This window comes from Lepus europaeus, chromosome 17 (genome assembly GCF_033115175.1).
Source record: "Lepus europaeus isolate LE1 chromosome 17, mLepTim1.pri, whole genome shotgun sequence".
Taxonomy (NCBI): Eukaryota; Metazoa; Chordata; class Mammalia; order Lagomorpha; family Leporidae; genus Lepus; species Lepus europaeus.
The window spans coordinates 47,081,915-47,107,462 of record NC_084843.1 but is presented as its reverse complement, the minus strand read 5'-3'; the positions used below and the strand labels follow the sequence as shown (position 1 = coordinate 47,107,462).

At 40.9% G+C, this 25,548-nt stretch overlaps 1 protein-coding gene across 1 annotated transcript in view; it reads left to right on the top strand.

Annotated features, from left to right (window-relative positions):
* The first annotated feature begins 4,582 nt into the window (after window positions 1-4,582).
* LOC133775794 (tubulin alpha chain-like) overlaps window positions 4,583-25,548 on the top strand; it is a 52,564-nt gene continuing 31,598 nt past the window's right edge. Inside the window, 2 exon segments of the mRNA XM_062214288.1 lie at window positions 4,583-4,670; window positions 5,906-6,007. Coding sequence (XP_062070272.1) covers window positions 4,583-4,670; window positions 5,906-6,007 — 190 coding nt within the window.

The window sequence follows — 25,548 nt, the reverse complement described above, 5'->3', positions numbered from 1 at the left end:
GGAGCAGCTGGGACTTTAACCAGCACCCATATGAGATGCTGGCATGCAGGCAGAGACTTTACCTGCCTTGCCACAGTGCTGCCCCGTGCCCTATCTTTTGATTCAGTTGTGAAAGAGAATCTCATTCAGAGCAACACAATTATATTTCTTTCTATAACACTGTAGAAATTTTTCTAAAATTTCTAGAAAAATGTGAAACATTTCGTTTAAGTGGAGAGGCAAATTAGACTAATTCCTGTCATTGACGCAGTATTATAAAAACAGGGCATATGTGACCTATTTTATATCCTGAATGATTAAAATATATGAATAAAACCTAAGTCCAAAGTTAAATTTAAGATTGGGTTCCAGCTCTTTTTTAAATTTTTTTTTTAATTTTCTCTACTTTCCTCAATGTTATTTACATTTGTCTCTTGGAGTATTAGGAAAAAATGACATATCATATAATATAAAGGCAAATGACAGAGACCTGAGGTCATTTGCTGGCTTACTTTGTGACAAGTAAACAGTTATTTCTCCTGGTAGATTATCTGAACCAGTATAAAACTCAGACTGTGTGCCTGATATTCAAATAAATTTTCCAAAATTTAAACATTGAAAGTGGTTAAAAAACAGGCTCATCAGTATTCAGTGCCTCTGCCATAAGATGAAAGCAAGGAAGAAACCTTCTTCAGTGTGGAGGTAATAGAAGAAAACTTATCAGAGACCAAAGGCTTCTATCGGTTGCTCATACCCAACTCTGGTGGACTTCAATCAACTTCAACCTCTCAGCAGGAAGAATTTAGCTGCAGGATAGAAATTTGAATTTCATTAATAGTATTACAAGGGGATCAAGGCTTTTATAATGAGTTTAATATCATGGATATAGGATGAATTACTGATCTTAGGAGAGCTTTAAAAGCTACTTTTGCCTTAGAGAGTTTGATATTTTCTGAAGAAAGTTTTAAAGTAAGTGCATATACAACTACATATAGAGAGATGCAGTTACTGGTTTCCAAGAGCATGACATTGAAATGTTGCATAAAGGGTTTCTTTCCATTCATACGTAGAAGTAGGATATACATAGATCCAATGGCGAGAACTATGATGAGCTTAATTGTAAGAATTCACCAATTTCTTAAATTTGGCCCTCATCACCATTTATGTTTCCTCTCACTCCCATTTTCCATTTCAACCTCTAAAGAGAATGAATAATGACAAAAGCAATAACTAATTTAGAGTGCTCAAAGAAGTTAATCAACTTTTTCAGGTCACACGATTAACAAGAGGAACAGAGGAATTCAAACCATATCTACTTAAAATAAAAACCCAAGAAAGTTATGCGTTAGCCACCTCACAGAGGAGTGATGGAAATGCCGTGTTTTCTTTTGTAAGGAGTCATTTAAAACAGCCCCAGAGTGCAGTGTTGTTGGACAATGGGTTAAGCCCCTGTTTGGGTGCCTACATCCCATATGGGAGTGCTGGTTAGAACCCATACTACTCAGCTTGCAATATAACATCCTGTTAATGCATCCTTGGAGGTAGCAGATCCTTAAGTGCTTGTGTCCCTAATACCCATGTGGGAAACCTAAATGGAATTCTGGGCTCTTGGTTTAGGCCTTGTCCAGTGCTGGTTGTTTTGGGTATTTGAGATGTAAACTAGCAAACTGAATATCTCTGTCTGTGTTGCTCTTCCTAGAAACTTACTGGCTCTTCCATCCCAGCAATGTGCAAAATATTTTTTAAAAAGTCTCTTGCCTGGGGCCAACTTAAATATCAAAGGATCATCAGGAATAAAGGTATAGCTCTGTAGAAGGAATCCACATAATCACAGTAAGTGACTTGGAAAGACCTAGTTTGATGAAATCATAGACATGCCATCAAGGAAGTTTAGTTGTTTGGATAGGAAAACTGACTTGGGAGTTCCTAGCATTGAAGCTTTACAGAAATACTCTTGTTCCCTTCTTTTGAAGTTGCATTCTTACTTCATTCAGATAATCCAGTAAGACAATCTATCTTCCTACCCCATAATGCAAAGGAAACACAATTTGAATCATCCAATACATGAGATTCTCCTGAATGTATTCCTTTCAAGAGTATCTGAGTGACCATTCTGAAGGTTTTTTTTTTTTTTTTTGATGGGAGGGGCAGAGGAGGCTGCAGGACATTCTCAAATGTTCAAATCATCATAGCACAGATCTAATATAGGAATATGCAATATAATAAAAAGTCTGAACAGGAAATCTTAAGTCAGCCTACAGAACACAGATGGAGGCCAGACCTGACATATTTTTTTTTGACAGGCAGAGTTAGTGAGAGAGAGAGACAGAGATAAAGGTCTTCCTTTTTCTGTTGGTTCACCCCCCAAGTGGCCACTACGGCTGGCGTTTTGCGGCTGGCGCACTGTGCTGATCCGAAGCCAGGAGCCAGGTGTTTCTTCCTGGTCTCCCATGCAGGTGTAGGACCCAAGGACCTGGGCCATCCTCCACTGCCTTCCCGGGCCACAGCAGAGAGCTGGACTGGAAGAGGAGCAACCAGGAAAGAATCCGGTGCCCCGACCGGGACTAGAACCCAGGGTGCCGGTGCCGCAGGCGGAGGATTAGCCTAGTGAGCCACGGCACCGGCCCAGACCTGACATATTAAACAGATCTAGATGCCTTGATGAAAACATGATGAGAATAATGATACACCATGTTGGCTGTAATTGAATTTCATCTTCTGTTTATTTTATTTTTTATTTTCTGTTTTCTCAGCCAGTTCTTCTGAGTACTTTTAGATTCTATCCCAGTACCTGGTTCTCAAGAACTACTCAGAAAGGGTTACTGTAGCCTGTAAGCTTTAGCTCAGATGTGCTGAGCATTCCATGAAAACATCAAAGCAGTGAGTTCATAAAATATATGGATTGTCACTAGTTCAAACCCAGAGTTCCAGTTTCATTTCACAGACTGGCATTTTCTCTTGGGCACTGAGCCTGGCTTCATACCCTTGACTCTTCCATTGATTCCTCACAGCCCTTATCCCATCATGATCTATTGTATTCATCTGAAGTCTAGCCAGTGGCTGCTATTCTGTCAGAAACTTGACCTCCAAGCAGCAACCACCAAAGGCCAAAATGACAACTTATTAGTTACCAGATTCTCATTGGTTTTATCTTTGTTTCTACACTCAAGCAACACTTCCTTCCATAAAACAGAGTAAGTATTATATGAGCTGAGCAGAAAATGTCAATTTTGTAGACAGAGAAGGGCTCAATAAAACAGAAAAAAAAAGAAGAAAAAAGTGGTCAGGTGTTTCAGTTAACTTCCACATAAGAGATCCAGTGAGAATAATAGAAAAACAAACGATTGGTTAACATCAGATTACCTCTGGTAATGTTTTGTAAGAATTAAAGAATTACAGATGATAAAGATTAAAGTAGAAGGAACTTTTCATCGTCATGTTGCATAGCTTTGCCTTTTTGGGAATTTGGCTTTCTCATTCTCCTGATTTCTGAGATGGTCAGATAACAACTTAGTTTTGATTTGATAATGTAGAGCTTTAGCATGAGTAAGTCCTTTTTAATTTTCAGTGTGGTCTTTTGGGGCCACTGTAGGTGTGTCATCCAAAGCAACAACATCCTGTAATTTTTTAGCACAACTCTGGTATATATAAAAAAAGACTATTCATAGAAAGTAGACATATTCATAGAAAGTAGACATACTCAGTGAAAGAATACATGTGATTGCATGTATTATTTTACTCTTCTTCTTCCTTGATTTCACCCAACAGCTTTACCACCCTTTAGATATCTAATGTCTATCATTATTTAGGTCCTACATTATATTTCCCTTACTTCATGAGAGCTGTACTTAATGCCTCTTTCTTAATCAAACTGAATTGCAATCCAGTCTCTCAATCCCTTTGTCTGTCCCTGTCTGTTTCTGTGTCTCACACACCATGCACATACATACTAGATTAGGCTTATCTATTGTCTCAGGTTTCCAACTTCCTTTTCTATATAACATGATAAACAATGTTTTCAGGTAATCATTTGATAAATTCCATTTTCTTGATGAGGGTTGGAAAAAAGTCTCCATTGTTTTGCATTTTATTGTGAGTAATAGCAACAATCTAGAAGATAATTGATTTTAAATAAATATTGTTGTGGAATAAATTCAGTAAGTTTTCTCACCCAACCTCCCCTCCCCCCAATTTCCTTGACTATCTCTTGAGATATCTCTGCATCTGCATTTAACACTTCTTTGGATGATCATTGTTGAAGGCAAGACTGCATTTGGTTATCTTTCTGCTTTCTCTCCTCCTCAGTGGTAACTATCACCTAGCTCTGTTGTCTTTTGCTGCACCCCAGATGTGATTCCATGGAAAAGATACCTGCATTCCTGCTTTGATTTCTTTCATAGGTCTTTATAGTAATAAAATGCCTAGCCATGAGAACTTGTTCAGCTTCCGATGTCTTTACCAAGAGAGCTAGTTTTGTATAAGACTTTGTCTATCTTTCCCTTATTACCTTGATGCAATATCTTGACTTCTCCTGAGGGCATTGTATAAATCAGGATACATTTGATTAATGAAACAATATAGTTTAAAAATAAAGTCAAACAAGATGAGAGTCAAAGTCATCATTGGATTTGACATTTATGAGCTTATTGCTCTCCTTGAGACGAGCAGTTTCAGAGAAGTGGGAGCCAAAAGTAATTTGCATCATCTACCTGCAAAACTTTCAATTATGTGCCTATAGGCTAATAAATCCCAAATATATCTGTTTCATTCATTCTTTCTCTTGAGTATCAGAATAATATATCTGTCAAGTTGAACACTCAGAATAGCACACAAATATTTGAAGTTTAACCTTACTAAGATTAAATGTTAACCATGTCTTAAAACTCATCACCCTCATGATCAAGTGTGCACAGACATCACAGACACATACAAAAGCACACAGTCCCCCCCCCCCCATTATGTGTTACTTACCTGGATTAATGCCACCATTATTCACACAAGCCAGAAATTGGGGAGACTTTCTAGGCTTTTCTCAGTACTTATGTTTTCAATCCAATAAGCATTAACACTTCTTGATTTAAGTAATATCTAGGTTTGGTGTTAGGTTGGATTACCCAATCTAGTAAGTTGCTTAACCAACTTACTAGTTAACTAATGTTAGTAAACTTGCTTAAATATCCCCATGTTTCCTCATTCCCTTTTAGAAGTAACTAACAATATCATATCCCTTGTTGAGTTATTGTAATTAGATTACCCATGTAAAAAACACTTAGAATGTATTTTTCTTTCTATTACTATTATGTTCATTTTACCTTGACTGAAGTCTTCTTCAGACACAAATGCTCAAATCCTCCAACATTTCTGCCTCTAGTCTTATGCTATTTTAGCTCCATTCTCCAGACTGTTATTAAAACAGTCCTTCCAAACACCAAATCCTGACATACGCCAATATCCTGAGTCCCTGAATAACACCCACCTGGCCCTTGAATGAACCGTATACCCCTGAGAGGCACTTGCAAGACTGTCAGAAAGTTAGGTCTTGTTCACCTCTCCAAGGTTTGTCTCTTGCTCCTTCCTTTCTCACAGTGTCACAGTCTTCATCCCATTCAAAATGCTTAAATATCTCTATTTTTGTGGTGAAGCTTCATGACTCTTTGAAATAGCATGACTCCTGCTCTTCTTTTTTGGAAATATTTTCCGTATTTCCTTCACCAGGTGAACTCCCATGAATACTTCCATACATCTGCAAAGCCCAGATCCACTGAAGAACTGATTTTGACTTTCCCACAAATAGTGGGAAGAATAATTCTTCCTTTTTGCACTACTAGATCTTGTATATGCCTGAATTGTAGTACTTATGCATTGTATAGTGTTGACTTACACATATACCTCTTCTATAAGAATGTACATGAATATTTTGCGGCAGGAATTACGAACGTTGCTGTAGTAAATAGCACATTGTCGCAGATCCTGAACAGTTTACAGTCTGAAGGAGATAGACATGCAAACAACAAGTTTGAACTAACTGGTATATTTCAAGTGCAAGTATACAAAATCTGCTTTGACATGCTTCCTCTGGGAAAATGGAAAAGAACCTCAGAAATAGAGTGACTTTTTTGTGCAAAATGAATTAAAATTAACCAGGTTAAAAGAAGAGAAGATAGGGGCCGGCACTGTGGATCACTTGGTTAATCCTCCGCCTGTGGTGCCGGCATCCCATATGGGCGCCAGTTCTAGTCCCAACTGCTCCTCTTCCAGTCCAGCTCTCTGCTGTGGCCCAGGAAGGCAGTGGAGGATGGCCCAAGTACTGGGCCCCTGAACCCGCATGGGAGACCAGGAAGAAACTCCTGGCTCCTGCCTTCAGATGGGTGCAGCTCTGGCCGTTGCGGGCTTTTGGAGAGTGAACCAATGGAAGGAAGACCTTTCTCTCTCTCTCTCTCTCTCTCTCTCTCTCTCTCTCTCTCTCTCTGTAACTCTACCTGTCAAATAAATAAATAATAAAAAAATTATAAAAAAAAGAGAGAGAGAGAAGGTCTTGCCAGTGGTGTGAAAGAAAAATCATCTTGGTAAATGCACAGGTGGAGAGCACTTACAAATGGGGAAATGTAAATGACTTTTGTGTTGCCATGGAATGGTGTCTTTCATGGAGACTGGTACAAGTTAAGAACAGAAAATAGTTAGATGTTGAATTATGAGGTGCTGTGTATGTCTAAGAGACTGAATTATTATTCTTTGACAATAACAGACCACTGAAGGATCTTAAGCAGAGAATATGTTAAGATTTTTGTCAAATATCCTTTCAAAATAAAAAAAAAATAAGAAGTTATCTGTCATGAGGACCCATACACACACTAAGGTACTGGGGATGGTAGTGTAATGGAATTCTCAGAACTGAAATGAGTAATAAATGGAAGATAAATAATTAAATGACTCATGTAAAGTATAAAAAAAATCTAGTAGGCTCTCAGATTTCTATGAATAGACAGGACAGGTAATATTTGAGAAGAAGTGGGTTTCTTGGTAAGGAATAGACAACAAGATAAGTTGGGCTTATGTTTGATGCCTGAGAATCTAGGAAGGAAGGTCTGGGCTGGAGAGAGTAACTGGGAAATCCTGGGATCCTGGGATTAACACAGCAATGTATAATGAGTAACTGAGGCTGTATAAATGTATTCAAACAATGACAAACTCACAAGTCAAGAAAAAAAATTTAAGACACTTAATAATTTAAGAAGTGAGTAGAGGAAAAGATATTCAGAAGAAACTATAAAGGAGCTATCACATAACCATAAGAGAGTATGATTGCTTAGGCAAATTCAAAGGAGAAGAGAGTTCTAAAGAGGAAGTACCACAGAATGTGAAACTATGGAGAACATGAAAAGATAATGGTAGAAGTTACCATTTGGATTGGGCAAATAAGAAAGAAAATTATAGCAGACATAATAGTAGAAGATGGTGATAAAGTGGGAACTTTAGTATAAATTCATATTTTCCAAGATGTTTAATAAGAAAGTTGCAATCGGAGAAGTACCAAGTTGAAAATGGCAATCAGTTTTGTTTATTTGATTTTTTATTTGACAGAGTTAGTGAGAGAGAGAGACAGAGAGAAAGGTCTTCCTTCCATTGGTTCTCCCCCCAGTGGCCGCTATGGCCGACACTGTGCCATTCCAAAGCCAGTAGCCAGGTGCTTCCTCCTGGTCCCCAATGCAGGTGTGGCGCCCAAGCAGTTGGACCATCCTCCACTGCCTTCCCGGGCCATAGCAGAGTGCTGGACCGGAAGAGGAGCAACTGGGACTAGAACGCGGTGGCCATATGGGATGCCAGCACCACAGGCAGAGGATTAACCTAGTGAGCCATGGCACCGGCCCCTGTTTATGTGATTTTTGAGAGGATTATTTAAGCAATTTTATCAGCTAAGATAGACAAGTGGTGGTACAGACCAATAAAGAGGGGGTTTAACTTAAACATTAATATGAAATTTAGTTTGCTATTTTAATTGTAAACTAGTTTTTTTTAAAACAAAACTGAAAGAAGGAAGCCCCCTCCTCAGAAGGCTGTGGCACATTGCTTTCACTGTGTTATGTGTAAAGACTCATTTTTTAAAAAAATTTTAAGTGAGGTTATTTATTCCCTCTCATCCAGAAGTTTTTTCCTCTCTTCTTTTTCTTTCTAAATTTCTACTCAGGGGCTTACTTTTGCACCTAACGATTAAGTTTCCCTTTATTCTGTAGGTCTTTTCTCACTTCCTTTCAGCAGAGGAATTACCAGTTTCATTCTTTGGTGTCATAAACATTTGCAAGTTGACCATGATTATGAGAAGTATATTCCTGCCGATGTTGTATTGTTGGAATGATTATGTTTGTGGTTGGTGAATGTTACTGATAGTCGTTTGCCACAGATGAATTTATAGGTTAGAAAGCATATACACTATTTGATTTCAAAGAATAAACTAAGACCATGCTGCTCAGGTTTTAACATGCATCAGGATTATCCTCAGAAAGCTTCCTTGTCTGGAGCCTACCCATGGAGATTCTAATTCAGTTGGTCTGGTGTAGACCGCAGCAATTTACCTCTTCTGGGTCATTCTGATGCTGTTGGTCTCCAACACATTGTGAGCACACTGATAAGGATTATCAGGTCCCTGGTTGAGTAAGCACAGATGGCCCCTGACTTACCTTGGTTCTGCTTCAAGTTTTTCTGATTGTAATGCTAAAAAGCAATAGACATTCAAACTATATTTTGAATTTTGATCTTCTCCCAGGCTAATGTGTGTTGTGAAACACTTTTTGTTTGTTTGTTTTTTGTTTGACAGAGTGGACAGTGAGAGGGAGACAGAGAGAAAGGTCTTCCTTTGCCGTGTGGCGCGCCGCGCTGATCTGAAGCCAGAAGCCAGGTGCTTCTCCTGGTCTCCCATGCGGGTGCAGGGCCCAAGCACTTGGGCCATCCTCCACTGCCCTCCTGGGCCACAGCAGAGAGCTGGACTGGAAGAGGGGCAACCGGGACAGAATCTGGCACCACGACCGGGACTAGAACCCGGTGTGCTGGCGCCGCAGGTGGAGGATTAGCCTATTGAGCCGCGGCACCGGCTGTGAAACACTTGAAAGATACTGACAGCTGTCAGAGAACACTGGAATCATGAGAGGAAACAATGTGCCATGTGGCAATGCTAGGAAGTTCTGTACTTTGAATGTATTTCTTATTTACAGTATTTTAAGTTACAAAGGATTTATCAGGATGCAATCCTATTCTAAATTGAAGAGAATCTATATAAATACAAGGGTACTTCAAAAAAATCATGGAAAATGGAATGAAAAGATGATTTAGTATAAAAAATTTTTTTGAAATCCATGCATAGGTGGAGTCATCAAGTAGACAATGGAAAGTATTGTGAAAAATTCTGTGTGTGGATTTTTACAATTTTACACTAAAATAAACTTATATTTTAGCTCCATTTTCCATGAACTTTTTAAAGTAAATCTCATAGATGTGGACAACATTTTGATACCTGTTAAATAACATGTATTGACTCTAGCCTTCATCATCACCATTTTAACAAGAAATAATTCAAGTCCTAGACTACTTACTTTCAAAAGCACAGATTACTGAAAAACCTGAATTCATTCCATAATAGCCTTAAACTAAAGCTTTAAGGTTCAAATGTATTTTCATGGCTCAAAACATATAACACCTCTATGACATTTCAGATTATTGTCTTGGAAAGTCTATGGCAATTTTGAAGCATGCGAACATTTAACAATTGGAGAAAAATGAGAGTTTTAATAGAAGCCCACTTTAGTAGTACCTGAAAAAATATCGGAAAATAATACACGTTTTAAATGTGCTTGTCTTGGAGTCTGCCAATTTTTTGACATGGATTTAACTCACTTGAGTGCTTTTTCTTTCTGCACCATTGTTCTCCACATTTAAAGTATTCTAGTGTTAGTCCTAAGTACCTTTTACTGTTTTGTTGCAACAGAGACGCTAAAGATGATTTTCTAGGTGTCAAAGCAGCTTGCCCATCAAAAGCAGAGCTGCAGTCATTAGGTAATAACATATGTTCCCTGAGAAATGTAAATGCTTGGACGCAACACATTGTAAGCTACAGGATGTGTCTCTTGGGAGCAGAACACATTGAACAAGACACTGGAGGGCAGACCTGTGCTGGGTGTAGAAGCCTATAAGGAAAAGTAAATACGAATCATATCTCTAAGATAGGTGTTTGGTACAGTGATTAAGATGCTTATCCTGAGATACCACTAGCCATATTGGGGTACCTGGGTTCAAGTCCCAGCTTGACATGAAGTTCCAGCTTCCAGCTGATGTACACCCTGGGAGGAAGCAGGTACTCAAATACTTACATTCCTGCCACTCAGGTGGGATACCCGGATTGAGATTCAGGCTCCTGGTTTGGCATGGTCCAGGCCTAGCTATTGTGGAAAACAGTAAACAAATGGATGAAAGATCTCTCTATGTCTTTCTCTCTGTGTGTCTCTCTGTGTTTCAAATAAATAAAAATATATGTATTATAATAAAAAAAAGAAATCATGGGGCCAGCTCTGTGGCATAGCTGGTTAAGCTGCTCCCTGCAGTTCTGTTATCCCATATGGATGGCAGTTTGAGTCCTGCCTGGCTGCACCACTTCTGGTCCATCTCTCTGCTATGGCCTGGGAAAGCAGTTCTATAGAAGTTCTTGCACCTGTGTGGGAGACATGGAGGAAGCTCCAGTCCAGGTTCCTTGCTTCGGATGGGCACAGCTCCTGCTGTTGCTGCCATTTGGGGAATGAACTAGCGGAAAGAAGATTCTCTCTCTCTCTCACTCTCTCTCCCTTTCTCTCTCTGCCTCTCCTTCTCTCTGTAACTCTGACATCAAATAAATAAATCTAAAAAAAAAATACCTCTAATTGGTACAAACTTTGGCAAATTTTCCTATCAAAAACTTTTTTTTTTTCGATTTTGAGGTAAATACTAAAGCAGCTTCACATTTAAGGCCTTAGGAGTCAAGGACCACATCAACTCTAGAATCTCCAGGCCCAGCTATTTCTGGTTTCTAACATAGACTGCCTCCTAATCAGTACATGAGTTGGAGTAAATAAACCAACTTTCCAATGAGTTAATTTCCTTCCTTGAAAATATAATAAGATACCCATCTCTAAGGTTGTAATGAAGAGTGCTAACTAGTATATGAACATTTTCCATTCTTATTCCTAACATTCTCGCATTTCTGTTAAGTTGTTCCAGAAGAATAAAGGCCAGGAAGGGGAAGGTGAACATTTAACAGAAAGCCTTAAGCTGCCACTTGAGAAGCCAGCATCACATGAAGAGTGCTGGTTCAAGTTCCAGGCCACTCCACTTCTGATCCAGATTCCTGCTAGTGCTTCCTAGAGGACAGCAGATATTGGCTCAGTTGCTTGAGACCCTGCCACCCTGTGGGGTACCTTAATTGAGTTTTGGGCTCCTGATTTCAGCCTCGCCCAGGCCTGGCTGTCACAGGCATTTTGGGGAGTGAAAGATTTGATGTAACATTCTCTGTGTCCTTTTCAAGAAAATGAAAATCAATACTTTTTAAGAGGCTAAGAAAGGGAGTAAAGAAGTTATCTATGGCCGGTGCCACGGCTCACTAGGCTAATCCTCTGCCTGCAGCGCTGGCACTCCGGGTTCTAGTCCCGGTTGGGGCACCAGTTCTGTCCCAGTTGCTCCTCTTCCAGTACAGCTCTGTGCTGTGGCCCAGGAAGGCAGTGGAAGATGGCCCAAGTGCTTGGGCCCTGCACCTGCATGGGAGACCAGGAGGAAGCACCTGGCTCCTGGCTTCGGATCAGTGCAGCGCCGGCCATAGCGACCATTTTGGGGGTGAACCAACGGAAGGAAGACCTTTCTCTCTGTCCCTCTCTCGCACTGTCTACCTCTGCCTGTCAAAAACAAAAACAAAACAAACAAACAAAAAAAAACAAAAAAAAAAGTTATCTAGCTAAGAAAGCAAAATTGTTCTAAAACAGCAAATATAAACTTATTTAATAAAGAATTTGTCTGATTTTGGTCTAGGATTCCTGCATTGGGGTTTTTAAAATCCTTGGGGTTTCCCAACTGTTAAGATTGTACTTGTTCTCTTAATGAAGTGACTCATGGTGGCCCTCAGATAATTTGAGGCTTAGGCCTGGTCAGCAGAAAGACCAGCCATGTGATTGAAGGGTTGGAATTTGTGCCAGCCCAGTGTCCAGCAAATGGAGGAAGCTGGAGATTATGATATTGGAGATGACCCCTTAAAATCTATATAGAAATTCCCCAGAAGTGCCACCTGGAATACCACATATGCTACTAGAATTTGAGGTGCCATATGGTATCACCATATGCTTTTTAATGAATCCCCAATATTAATTAATTAATAAGCTTGAGAGGGTTCTTGTCTAATATTTAGAGAAGCATTCTAAATACTGGCATAAGTAAACAAGGCAGCATGGTACCTTTTAGGCTTTTATTTAATGCAAAAGGTGCATAGGAAAGTGAGGGCTTTAGTTCAGTTTAAAGAGAAGGGGAAATCTGGAAACTAGGGTAGCATCCATACCAAGCAGAGGGCAGGCCAAAAGCCACGTGCAGCAAGCACTTTGAGCTGCTATCCACCACTTATCACCAAGAGCAAGGCAGAGGCAGAGAGCCATTTGGGACGCTCTTTGCCTTTGATAATCTTTACAGGGGAGTGGCTTGTGGATAGGTGGATGCTCAGGTATGGCCAGGTAGAGCATAATGTCACACGGTGGCGTGGTGAGGGTATCAGGTGGGGTGCGAGGTCACACAGGGGTGTGGCGAAGGTGTGCTCTTCAGCTCACAAACCTAATCGATTTTAACTTTATGCCTGCCTACTTTATTCCCCCCTCAGAGACTCCATCCACATAATCCTAAGAAGACTTGATGGATATCAAATCATCTCTTCTGTAAATGCTTCTTGCTTATAAGGGGGGTAGTGCAGGCCCTGCCTATCCAGGGTCTAGAAGTCTCTGCCTATCCTATCTAGCAAATTTGTTTTGTGAGCTTGGAGCAGTCCCAGTCATTGCCAACATCTGTGTCCCCTGCATAGTTGCTCCCAGAAGTCGAGTTCTGAAACATATGAATTTGTTAAGTAGTATAAGCAAAAACTGGAACAAAACCAGTCATAAGTGGGGTGCCCCTTTAGATGAAAACAACGTATCTTACAGACTTGCAGATAGATAGTGGGTAGTGATAGGCTACCCTTATGTAGATTCCCAGAGATAATCAAGGAGGGCAGGTACAGTATGTTTGCCTTAAGGAGCCAAAGGCAAAAGTTTTTCTTATCCTTTTTGCTTTGAAGTACTTAAGGTTTCTGATTGGCTTAAAGGAACAGTCAGGCATGTCTTTCGTATTCACCTGTGAAGACTTAAGAGGTAGAAGTTTAATCCTAATTTCACAGAGGTAGTCGTGCTCAATAGCACCTGGTAAGGTCCCTTTCATTTACGCTGAAGCTGATCTGAAGAGGATCTTTGAATGGCTTGCTCAGGAATTTCTAATGTTGGAGTTTTTGTTAAAAACTCCTTGATTCCTTGAAACACCTTTGCAGCTCCCAGTGTCTGTTTCAGAGGCTTTTAAGCAAACACAAGGCTTAAAAGGCAAACACAAGGCAAAAATAACAAACTGGAATGAGGGGTATCTGCTCTGAAGATGAAAATAAAAGATTAAAATAAAATATGATTTAATCCCACTCCAGAGGTGAAAATAACAAACTTGAATAAGTCGGATCTGCTCCGAAGGGAAAAACAATAAATTAAAATAAAAACATGAGTAATGTACATTGCTCTGTTAACCAGGCATGCAGCATGTGGTGGGCCATGGGGGCTGCCATATTGGGGTGGAAGTCCCACCCTCCACAACAGGAAGTAGAGCATCCTCCATGTTTGAAGCTCCTCCTCCCTGACACTAACATGTTTCTAAGCAACCAGATCAGTTCTCTAACTCGAAATTAGCGACTGAAAGCTTGTAAAATAAGGCCCAGGGACAAGGAGAAATGTTTTAGAACTTTCTTTAGCTGCTGATTCTAGTTAAAAACTTAACCTTAGAAAAGCATGTAAACTGTCTTTGAAACACACTACAACCAATCTAGAATCCTTAGGAGTTTTTCCTTCGTGTAAATCTGTTTTATCTTCTTATTACATTGCACTAGCAACAACACCAAAGTCTTTAAAGCCAGAAGCCACGAAAGAGAACCAACCCATGCCTCCCTTTTTGAAAGCTACCAGCAAAACAAAATAGAAAGAAAGAAAAAAATTTGCTTGTCTTCTGTGTGAGCGAGTTGCTCTTCTCCCCTCAGGGCACGGTGGCTCTGGCCTCACTCCATGTGGTTGACTACAGCACTAGGCTCCTCTCCCCACACCCATCTCAGCTTGCTTTGAGCATGTTCACTGGCTGCCAAGGTAGGCTGCCATGCGCTCCTGCAGGGCAGGGATAGCTCGAGATGCAGGTGGAAGTGCAGCTCCCTGTGGGTTGCCCTCCAGTGGACCCAAAACTGCGAGGCCAGATCCAGGGCAGCCGTGGCGCCCAGATCTGGGGCCACTTAGTACTGCAAGTCTGGCCATCCTATCCCTGCATTGCAACCAGCACCAGGACCAAAGAAAAGTCCCAGCAAAGTCTGTGAGCATAACCCACTAGGGCAGGCGTTTTGGAGCCCTGCGTTCCCATGGCTGGGCACATAGGGAATGCACCAACCCAGATGGAGGAGAGAGAGGGTGCAGGCAGAGAGATAGGGTTGGAAGCCATAAGAAGTCCACTCCCACTATGCTAGTTTTAAAATTTCTTAAAAGCCAGTCGCTTATTAAAAATTATAAATGCCTTCATAAAAATTTCACATTTTATGTCCCTTCGTGGTCACCAGGTGATATTGGAAGTGACCCCTAAAATCTATGCAGAAATGTGGCCCCATAAAGTTCCCCAGAAGCGTCATCTGGGATGCCACTGTGCTACCGGATTTGGGGTGCCATACGATATCACCATTTGCTTATTTTTTTAATTTATTTATTTGAAAGTCAGTTGCACAGAGAGGGGAGAGGCAGAGAGAGAGAGAGAGAGGTATTTCATCCGATGGTTCATTATTCCAATTGGCCACAATGGCCGGAGCTGTGTCAATCTGAAGCCAGGAGCCAGGAGCCAGGAGCTTCTTCCAGGTCTCCCACATGGGTGAAGGGGCCCAAAAACTTGGGCTATCTTCTACTGCTTTCCCAGGCCATAGCAGAGAGCTGGATCAGAAGTGGAGCAATCGGGTGTTGAAACACTGCCCAATTGGGATGCAGGTGCTTCAGGCCAGGGCATTCACCTGCTGAGCCACAACACCGGCCTCCACCATATGCTTATTAATAAATCCTCAATATTAATAAGCTTGAGAGTGTTCTTGTCTAATATTTAGAGAATTCTAAATATTGGCATAAATAAACAAGGCAGCATGGTACATTTTAGGCTTTTATTTAATGCGAAAGGTGTATAGGAAAGTGTCGGGGCTAGTGGCCCTGGCCCGGCATGAGATGCAGCAGGCTGAGGCTGTCCCTTATCTAATTCTGTTTCCTGTGCTTTTGTTCTGTACAACCTAAGACAGAGGCCATTCTCAAATAAAAAAGGGGGAGATGTAGGCAGCCCATAAACAAGTCATAGACAAGTCAAGGTCAGTCTTGGCTTGTAAAATTCCTAAAAGAAAAAAAAAAGGTCACCTATTCGCATGCTCCAGAAAAATGATCAAACAAGAACACTCCGAGTGGCAGTGGATCAACATATCTATTCAGGAATCTTATTATTAACCAACGGGTCGACGTTCCCCAGAAAGAACTGAATCTTAGACGGGGATGTGGGGAACCCCCTGCTTGGTTCAATCTGTCGCACTTTGCGCTACTCCGTTTCCCTGGCATAACTATACTCGTCTTGCTAATTTGTCTCGCTCTTTAAATGCTGCCTTAAACCATACCTGGGATAGTGATTTCACTCATTTGCTGCGTGAACTACGACAAGAGATTTGGGTTCTTAACACAACTGGACACAGATATTTGGTCCCCATTCAAAGTCATCGCTGCAGAACCCCCCTCCCCTGCAATACAGCAGGTGTTGCTTGGTTTCTTGGACCAGTAGCCAGAGACGGGTAAGTGCCTTGAGGGATGGCATGCAACCTAAGACAGCGGAGGGCTGAGACTGCTCATGCAAGTCGACCCTCTGGCAAAGACGGGTAAGCTGCCACTCCGCTCAGGGGCGCCTAAGACAGGCGCTGGTCCTAAAGTAATAAAAGGGGGAGCTGTGGGGAGCCGGCCCCCACAACCTCTGCCGTCTGCCTGCCTGCCTAGCCCTGCCTGTAGACTGATGTGAAGTAAAACAACCAAACGTTCCCACCATTCCAATGTGCGCAGAGAGGCTATCAAAAGGACAGTACATACCCTGAAGGACACTCTCTAAAACAGGGAGCTGCGGTATGTGATATGCCGTGGAAGCCTTGGTCTCTCTCTCCCTAACTGCCTCATTGACCGCTTGCTCCTACACTGTTCTTAGGGTGGACCGGTAGTCAACGACGGGTAAACACTTGCAGGCTTCTCTGGCAACCTAAGACAGAGGGCAGGACATGCTTCCTGTATCCTTGATGACGGGTAAGCAGAGTAAGCGCTGCGAGGCACCTAAGACAGGCACGAGTCCATGCCGTTCAGCGTTTAACGCGAGGGACTTGTGGGGGATGGATCCTCCCCCGCGGCCCTCTGGACAGTGTAAACACCGGTTACCATAAACACCAGGCCATTCTTGTACAAACAAGAAGGGGGAGATGTCGGGGCTAGTGGCCCTGGCCCGACATGAGATACAGCAGGCTGAGGCTGTCCCTTATCTAATCCTGTTTCCTGTGCTTTTGTTCTGTAGGCACAAGATTTTTCATCTCACATTCCTACAGGCAGGATGTGACTTCTGATAAAGGTGTATGATGTTCTTTGCTCTATCAGCAGAGCTTGTACCCTGATCTTTGCTACCTTGTAAACTTGTTTCCTTCCTGTGCTATGCATGATTGCACACAATGAATGTTATCTGTATGGGGCCTGGGGTATATATCCTTGTGTTTCTTGGTGCTCGCGGCTGGATGCTGAACAGTTTCCCCAGGGAGACGGCCGCCGGGCCCCCTACTTTGGCCTGGAACGCGACAAGGCAATAAACGTTCCTGAGGGCTTTAGTTCAGTTTAAAGAGAAGGGGAAATCTGGAAACTAGGGTAGTGTCCATACCAAGCAGAGAGCAGGCCAAAAGCCACGTGCAGCAAGCGCCTTGAGCTGCTATCCACCGCTTATCACCGGCAGCAAAGCAGAGGCAGAGAGCTTTATGGGACGCTCCTTGCCTTTTATATATTTCTCAGAGGGGAGTGGCTTGTGGGTAGGTGGGTGCTCAGGTATGGCCAGGTAGGGCATGATGTCACATCATGATACACACATGGCGAAGGTTTCAGGTGGGGTGCGAATTCACACAAGGGCATGGTGAAGGTGTGCTCTTCCAGCTCACAAACCTAATTGATTTTAACCTGTATGCCTGCCTACTTCAACTGGGCTGAATCACATGGTGAAATATGTAAAGAGTTAATCATGCCTACATATGAAACACCTGCAAAACTCCACATGATGACGTTTAGTAGAGCTTCCAGGTTGTTGAACTACTACTGGGTAGGAGGAGAGTAAGAAACTTTGATTCCAGTAGGAGAGGGCACAGAAAATTTTCACTCTCTTTGAGACTTTGCCATATGTGTTTCTTTATTTGGCTGGTCTTCCTCATTTGTATCTTTTGCGAAGCCATAGTATAGTGCTTTCTTGAGTTGTATGAGTCATTCTAAAAATTTCCAAAATCTGGGGGAGTCATGAAATATCCTATATTTATAGCCCATTTAGCAGAAATGCTTGGGAACTCTGAAGTGCACCTGATGTCTTAAGTAATTTTAAAACCCTGTGTTAACTCTGGATAGTTAGTGCCAAAACTGAATTTCAGTACCTCAGTTGGGAGTTGAAAGACAATAGAAGCCTCACTAAAATATTTGCTTCTGCATATGCACCAGGTAGCCTTGATTTTGACAGTAAATCTGAACTGACAGCAGCATTCTTCTGATGTCAAAAGGCTTAATAGTCTCCACTTGCTTGAGATTGCACTCAAGACTTTTGTCTTTGACCTTTCAGAGAAACATTACAGCTTACATCCTAAGTTTATTAACAAGAAAATATACCTTTGGCTGGCACCACGGCTCACTTGGCTAATCCTCTGCATGTGGCGCCGGCACCCCGGGTTCTAGTTCTGGTTGGAGCGCCGGTTCTGTCCCAGTTGCCCCTCTTCCAGGCTCTCTGCTGTGGCCCAGGAGGGCAGTGGAGGATGGCCCAAGTGCTTGGGCCCTGCACCCGCATGGGAGACCAGGAGAAGCACCTGGCTCCTGGCTTCGGATTGGCGCAACACGCCAGCCACAGCGGCCATTTAGGGGGTGAACTAACGGAAGGAAAACCTTTCTCTCTGTCTCTCTCTCTTACTAACTCTGTCAAAAAAAAAAAAGAAAGTTAAAAAAAAAAATATACCTTTCCCAGGAGTAGTTGGAAAGCTGAGAGAAAGTTGGGTATTATGGTGAAATTCTAACTAATTTAACTCCATCTCTGGTTTTTGCTACCTCTGAAACTTTCAAATTCACCAACTACTGCCTCCTTGTCCAGTTCATGGTCTTTTTCTCATTAATCCTTGCCACTTGGGCTAATTTTATGTGTTGAATCCAATTCACTTACTGTCCAATTTCAATGAAGACCAGTTAGCTAAATGTGCTTATTCTTTAGTCATTTATATTTATAGTAATTCGAATTGGATTGTATGCTTTTAACAGTTATTGGGGTTTCCATAATTTTTTTTTTTTAATTTATTTGACAGGTAGACTTAGTGAGAGAGAGAGACAGAGAGAAAGGTCTTCCTTCCATTGGTTCACTCCCCAAATGACTGCTACAGCCAGCGCTGTGCCGATCCGAAGCCAGGAGCCAGGTGCTTCTCCCTGGTCTCCCACGTGGGTGCAAGGGCCCAAGCACTTGGGCCACCTCCACTGCCCTCCTGGGCCACAGCAGAGAGCTAAACTGGAGAGGAGCAACCAGGACTAGAATCCAGCACCCATATGGGATGCCGGCACCACAGGCGGAGGATTAATCAATTGAGCCATGGGGCTGGCCCCTCCATAATATTTTCGTTGTCTAATTTTTATTTTATGTTATAAATAGTTTTAAAGATTTTTTTTAAAGTTTGCCTCCACCTTGTCCTTAAAACTAAATCTAGTAGAAGCTGGAGGGGAAGCTCAGGAAGATTTCATTGGGGGGAAAAACAAAAAAGAGGATTCATTCAGCAAATTGTCCATTAGGATAATTGTCTTTTAGCACATTAACTTAAGGGGAATTTGGCTGGCTTTTTGAAACTTTAGGCATAAAACTATGAATTTCCTACCAACTTTCACAGGAAAGAAAGTTTGATTGAATGTCACATTCCTAGAAAATACAGAAAAAAATCTTCCTGCAGAAAAGAACTAAACATAATAGCAGTCATTATACATTTTACGTGCTTAGTTACATATATTTATCGTATATGCTCATTTATATAGGTTAAATATAGACTAGATATGCAGTAGCATCAAAATTGATCGCTGAAATAAAATGAAATATGCTTAAGGAAACTGTAGCAGAAATCTAATATATGAATTTTGTTTCTGCTGTACAATAATACGGATTCTTTGAATGCAATTCTGCACACCCCAGTATGGACAAGGATGGTTTTAGAAAATCCTGATGAAAAAGTGACAATGCTGATATCCAGCAGCACTGAGCCTTTCAGGAAATAACAGCTGTTGGTTAGAGCAAGATAAATCTACAATCATAATTTAATCAGGACTTGGACTCTGATGACAACTGTAGATGAAAATCCTACTTCTGAAATGGTTCACTAGCTCTTATGAAGTGAAAGTATTCAAATTTCAAGAAGTTGAACATCTGCCTCATTTTCTTCTTTTCTTGAAGTCTACTATTGGAATATGAATTAATTTCTTAGAGTTTATTTCTCTATTTGAAAGATAGACACAAAGAGATGGAAAGACAGAGACAGAAATTTTCCATCCACTATTTCACTCCCCAGATGGCTGCAATGGCTGGGACTGGGGCAGGCCGAAGCCATGATCCAGGAGCTCTGGGTCTCCTACTTGGATGGCAGGGGGTCATCTCCCTCTGCTTTCTCAGGTGTGTTAGCAGAGAGCTGGATCAACAGTGGATTAAAAGGGACTCAAGCCAGTGCCCATATAGGATGCTGTCATCACAAGTGGCAGATTAACCTGCTGTGCCACAATGCTGGCACCTGAATTAACTTTTTATATTCCTGAAATTTAGACTTGACTTCTGTTAACTTGAATGCTTATCCCAAAGTAAAATCAATATTTAAAAATTAAAGCAAAAATTATTGATATCTTGCCAATGTAATGAAGTGACCATTGCAATTTAAAATATTACCTATTTTTTAAAGATTTATTTTATTTATTTGAAAGACCGTTACAGAGAGAGGTCGAGACAGAGAGAGAGGTCTTCCATCTGCTGGTTCACTCCCCAGATGGCTGCAATGGCTGGAGCTGTGCCGATCTGAAGCCAGGAGCCAGGAGCTTCTTCAGGTTTCCTACATGGGTGCAGGGGCCCAAGGACTTGGATCATCTTCTAATCCTTTCCCAGGCCATAGCAGAGAGCTGGATCGGAAGACAGCAGCCGGGACTACAACTGGTGTCCATTTGAGATGCCAGCACTTAAGGCCAGGGCTTTAACCCACTGCACCACAGCTCCAGCCTGAAAATATTACCTATTTTTTATTGAATGTAATTGGAAAATACAGTATCAAATCTAAGAATAAAAACATTCATTTTCCACAAGTATTCAAGTAATTATTAAATTTACCTACTATGTCTTTCCATGTGGGATCCAAATCTGAGAAATAAAAAAAAAAAAAAATTCAGCAGTCGTATTCTCTTGAACAGTTGTTGCCAGTGATGCTACAACTGCAGTAAGAAAGATGAGTTGGATCAACAGAGTCACACAGGAATCAAAGTGAACACACTCAAGGATCACATTAAATATCAAATCATGGGGACTGTTAGGCAGATATGATTTCAGTGTAAACAGTGTCTAGGTAGGAAGCTGAAGATTGGTGTTAAATCAGAAAAATAACAGGTATTCAGAGAGTCTAAGACCATCTTTTGAGCATTGTCCAAATTGAGCTGGAATCACTTCCAAATCATTTAGGAGTAACAAAAGGGTTATTTTCAGAAACTACATTGGTATTTTTGCAAAATGCTCTGTTCAAAAAGTGACTCAATTACTATACTCAGAAGAACCCTTAATAAACAAATATTCTCTCTCCCATGGCCAGTGGCTTGGAGTGAATAGTCATGATTACTGACTAGATGATATGTACAAACAACCAAAACTGTTTTCCAAGTGGAAAATGTAAACTACAATGCTCCTATTACTAGAGGATATTTACAGAAGAGACAGTTCTGAATGAATTTCAAGAATGATCATTTTGTATGAGTTATGTCGTTCCATTTTACGTATCTTTTGATTTTCCTCTCATTTGTAGCCCACCTTCAAACTATTGATTAAAACTCTGCCTGCTTCTGGTATGGTTGGTTGCTTTTCCCCCATGGCAGTAAAGTTGTGGGGTGGGCATTGTGGCACAGAAGGTTTAGTGGCTGCTTGGGAAACCAAGCTAGTCTTTCTGATCCAGCCTCCTGCCAATGCACCTGGAAAGAGAGCATATGATGGCTGAAGCTCTCAAGTCTCTGCAACCCACATGGAGGTCCTGGATACAGTTCCTGGCTCCAGTGTTTGGCCTAGGCAAGCCACAGCTGTTACTGGCATTGAAATATGAATCAACAAGTGGAAGATCTGTCTCTCTCTCTCTCTCTTTCTCGCTGCTGCTCTTTCAAATAAACAAATAAATAAATTTGTAGTGTTTGTCTTTCTGGATCTGGCTTATTTTACTAATCATAATATCTTCCAGTTATGTCCATTTTGCTGCAAATGATAGAATTTCATTCTTTTTTATAGCTGAATAATGTTCCATTGTGTTACATATAACACATTTTCTTTATCCATTGATCTAATGATGGACACCTTGGTTGGAGAAATGTTTGATTTTTATAAAACAAGTATTAGTTGCAAGTCTTTATTTTTAAGAAGTATCAATTCCTGGGGCCAACATGATGGCTCACTAGGTTAATCCTCCACCTGCGACGCCAGCATCCCATATGGACACTTGTTCTAGTCCCAGTTGCTTCTCTTCCAGTCCAGCTCTCTGCTGTGGTTTGTGAGGGCAGTGGAGGTGGCCCAAGTGCTTGGGCCCCTGCACCTGAATGGGAGTCCAGGAAGAAGCACCTGGCTCCTGGCTTCAGATTGGCACAGTGCCGGCCATGGTGGCCGTTTGGGAAGTGAACCAATGGAAGGAAGACCTTTCTCTCTGTTTCTCTCTCTCACTGTCTAACTCTGCCAGTCAAATAAATAAAAAAAAAATCAGTTCCTAGAAACTTTTATTCATATGAGCTATTATTTTACTATGAACTTTATTCAGCTCTTCCTTTAGATAAATAGGCTATAACCAATTCCATCTATGTGAAATGATAAGTAGAAAATAATTTGTAATATTTTATAGTGTATAGTGATGAATAGGTATAAGTGAAATTGTGGAAAACTAAAATATTAAGACTTTATTCCCCAAAAGGTTATTATTTTTAGATCACCTTAAGTTCAGTGAAGTCAGCTAATGACTAGAGTTAGCGAAACAGCCCAGGAGGAAAATGTGTAATGGGGATAGTTCATTAGAAATAAGATGAATCTCAGTGCTTCACTACACACTACTTCTAATATAGAAAATATTTTTAAAGTTATTTTCTTCAATAATGTACATATTTATACTTTGATAGAATGACCCAAGTCATACTTACTTATTAAAATATTTCAAAGCTACTTTCTCCTAAGATGTCCCCAATTTCTAGCCTTATTTATTATGAGATGATTTATATCCTATCATGTAATATTTATGTTCTGGGTTGGTGTCAGTCTTTCATGGAAAAGGGTTATAATATTATCCAATTCCATAGACACATGATTCCAATCAGTGATATATATTTGTCTCAGTATACACTACAAATTGAGTGTTTTCAGTGACCCCATATATGTTATAAATATTTAATTATCTGCATTTTAAACTGATATTGGCCAACAGAAATATGAACAGTAAAATTCATACTAATAACTGAAAAAAATTTAATTCTTATTATTTGAACAATATTAATAGCAAATAAACACAAATGAGAGGTTAGCAGACATTTTTAAATATTTTAGTTAATTACTTATAAAGTAGAGATAAAGGGAGATTGGCATAGAGAGAGATCATCCATCTCCTGCATTATTCCACAAATGCCTGCAATAGCTAACACTTGATTGGGGCTCAAACTGGAGCCAGGAACTCCATTCATGTCTCCACTTGGCACGGATTTAAGTACTTGAGTTATCATTTGCTGCCTCCCGGGTGTGCATTAGGTGGAAGCTGGAACCAGGACACAAACCTAGTCACTCTTCTATGGGATGTGGGTATTCCAATCAGAAACTTAACTGCAGCACCAAAGCTCACCCCCTACAAATGTTTTATTTTCATATACTGAAGCATGATTTTTTTCTCTGTGTTTTGAACAAAGGACTACCATTTCTGATTATATTATTCTGTGATGATCTGGCCATTTGGGATGAATATGGGGGTGAGAAGAGCCAGGCTATCTTTCTGTTTTCACTGTGAAGCAGAAAAGGTGCAACTGTGGTACAACTTTTAATAGCAAGAAAGACATTCTGAGTTCAAGATCTACCAAAAGGAAATAATAATTGACGCACAAACCCAGACTTCTGCTGAAAGTTGCAGGTAAAGGCTGAAAAATGAAAGACTGACATCAGGACATTGTTGATGCAGGTGTCTGGACTGGCTTGGCTTTCAGATCTTTGATTCGTATTTGGTCAGGAGAAAGTACAGCCGTGGGAATGTAAGAAGAGAAGTTGGTGCTTCAGGGCCAGCCAACCCATCTATGGATTGAGGTAATGACATGACAGGAGATGACACAACTAGTGAAATCTGGATGACATGTTATCCACTGGGGAACTGCACAAGTATGTGATCAAGGAGAAATGTTTAGATACAGTGGCTAAACATGGTAGTTTTGAGTCTATATTGTCCACCATAATGAAACTGAAAGTGCTTGAGAGGGAAGTAGAAAAACTAAAGCAGCAACATGCCCAGGGTTTGACACAAACATTTGTATTCAGAATACATCACACCTTCTTGGGTATCGAGATTTTAATCTCTGGGGCTGGCGCCATGGCTCACTAGCTTAATTCTCTGCCTGTGGCACCGGCATCCCATATGGGCACCGGGTTCTAGTCCCTGTTGCTCCTCTTCCAGTCCAGCTCTCTCCTGTGGCCTGGGAAGGCAGTAGAGGATGGCTCATGTGCTGGGGCCCCTGCACCCGCATGGGAGACCAGGAGGAGGCACCTGGCTTCGGATCGGCGCAGCACCAGCCGTAGCAGCCATTGGGGAGTGAACCAACGGAAGGAAGACCTTTCTCTCTGTCTCTCTCACTGTCTATAACTCTACCTGTCAAATAAAAAAAAAAAAGATTTTAATCTCTATAGTACAGCTTCAATACTGATAATCATGAGTGTGATCTGGTACCAAATAGTTATGGCACCAGAGGCTATAGTATAAAAGTTATTTCATGGGGAAGAACCTTCAGATGCTAGATTTCTTCTGCTTCTTCTTGAATTTTCAATTAAACTTTCCAAGGAATAATGTTTATTTATGGGCAAAGCAGAACAAAAAGGAATATGTGATCTAAGTAATAATTCACAACTCTTGCTGTGATTAATATTCAGGAATTACAATCAGTGATAAGAGCAATGCCATTTTTAGGTGGAGTCAGTGAAAGACTAGATGAAGTTAATCTTTGACAGAGGAAAAAAATGCCCACTTTCTTCTTGGTTGTGAAGTAGTTTAAATCACAAAGTGAGAAAAATGAAGATAGCACTTATACACAATAATCATTGAATTTTCATGTCATTTTGTTATCTAATTCAGTATTAAAGGTCTAGTATTCACTAATATATCTGTTTCCCTGCACAAAATCCAGTATTCTTAATATAGCTGACGCTTTTGCAGATGAATCTCAAAGTTTGATTGTAATCATGTTTTTTAGTGGTTTTACCCACGCTTTTAGGAAGCAACATGCTCATAGGAATGAAGATGTTGGGATGCCATGTGTTTCTTTTCCTCTTTTTTACTTGGCTGCAAATAGTTTCCTGAAATAGTGGAACAAGAGAGCTAGAGAGAACAACCATCATGATAAGACCCTATAAAGAACTGTAAAATTCTCCATCAAATGACAAGTTCCATCCTGTAAAAATATAGTTTGTTGTTTTAAGGCAATGAGAACTAGAGTACTTTTTATATTTTGTACATTTTAGTCAATTGGAGGACCATTGTATTAGTGA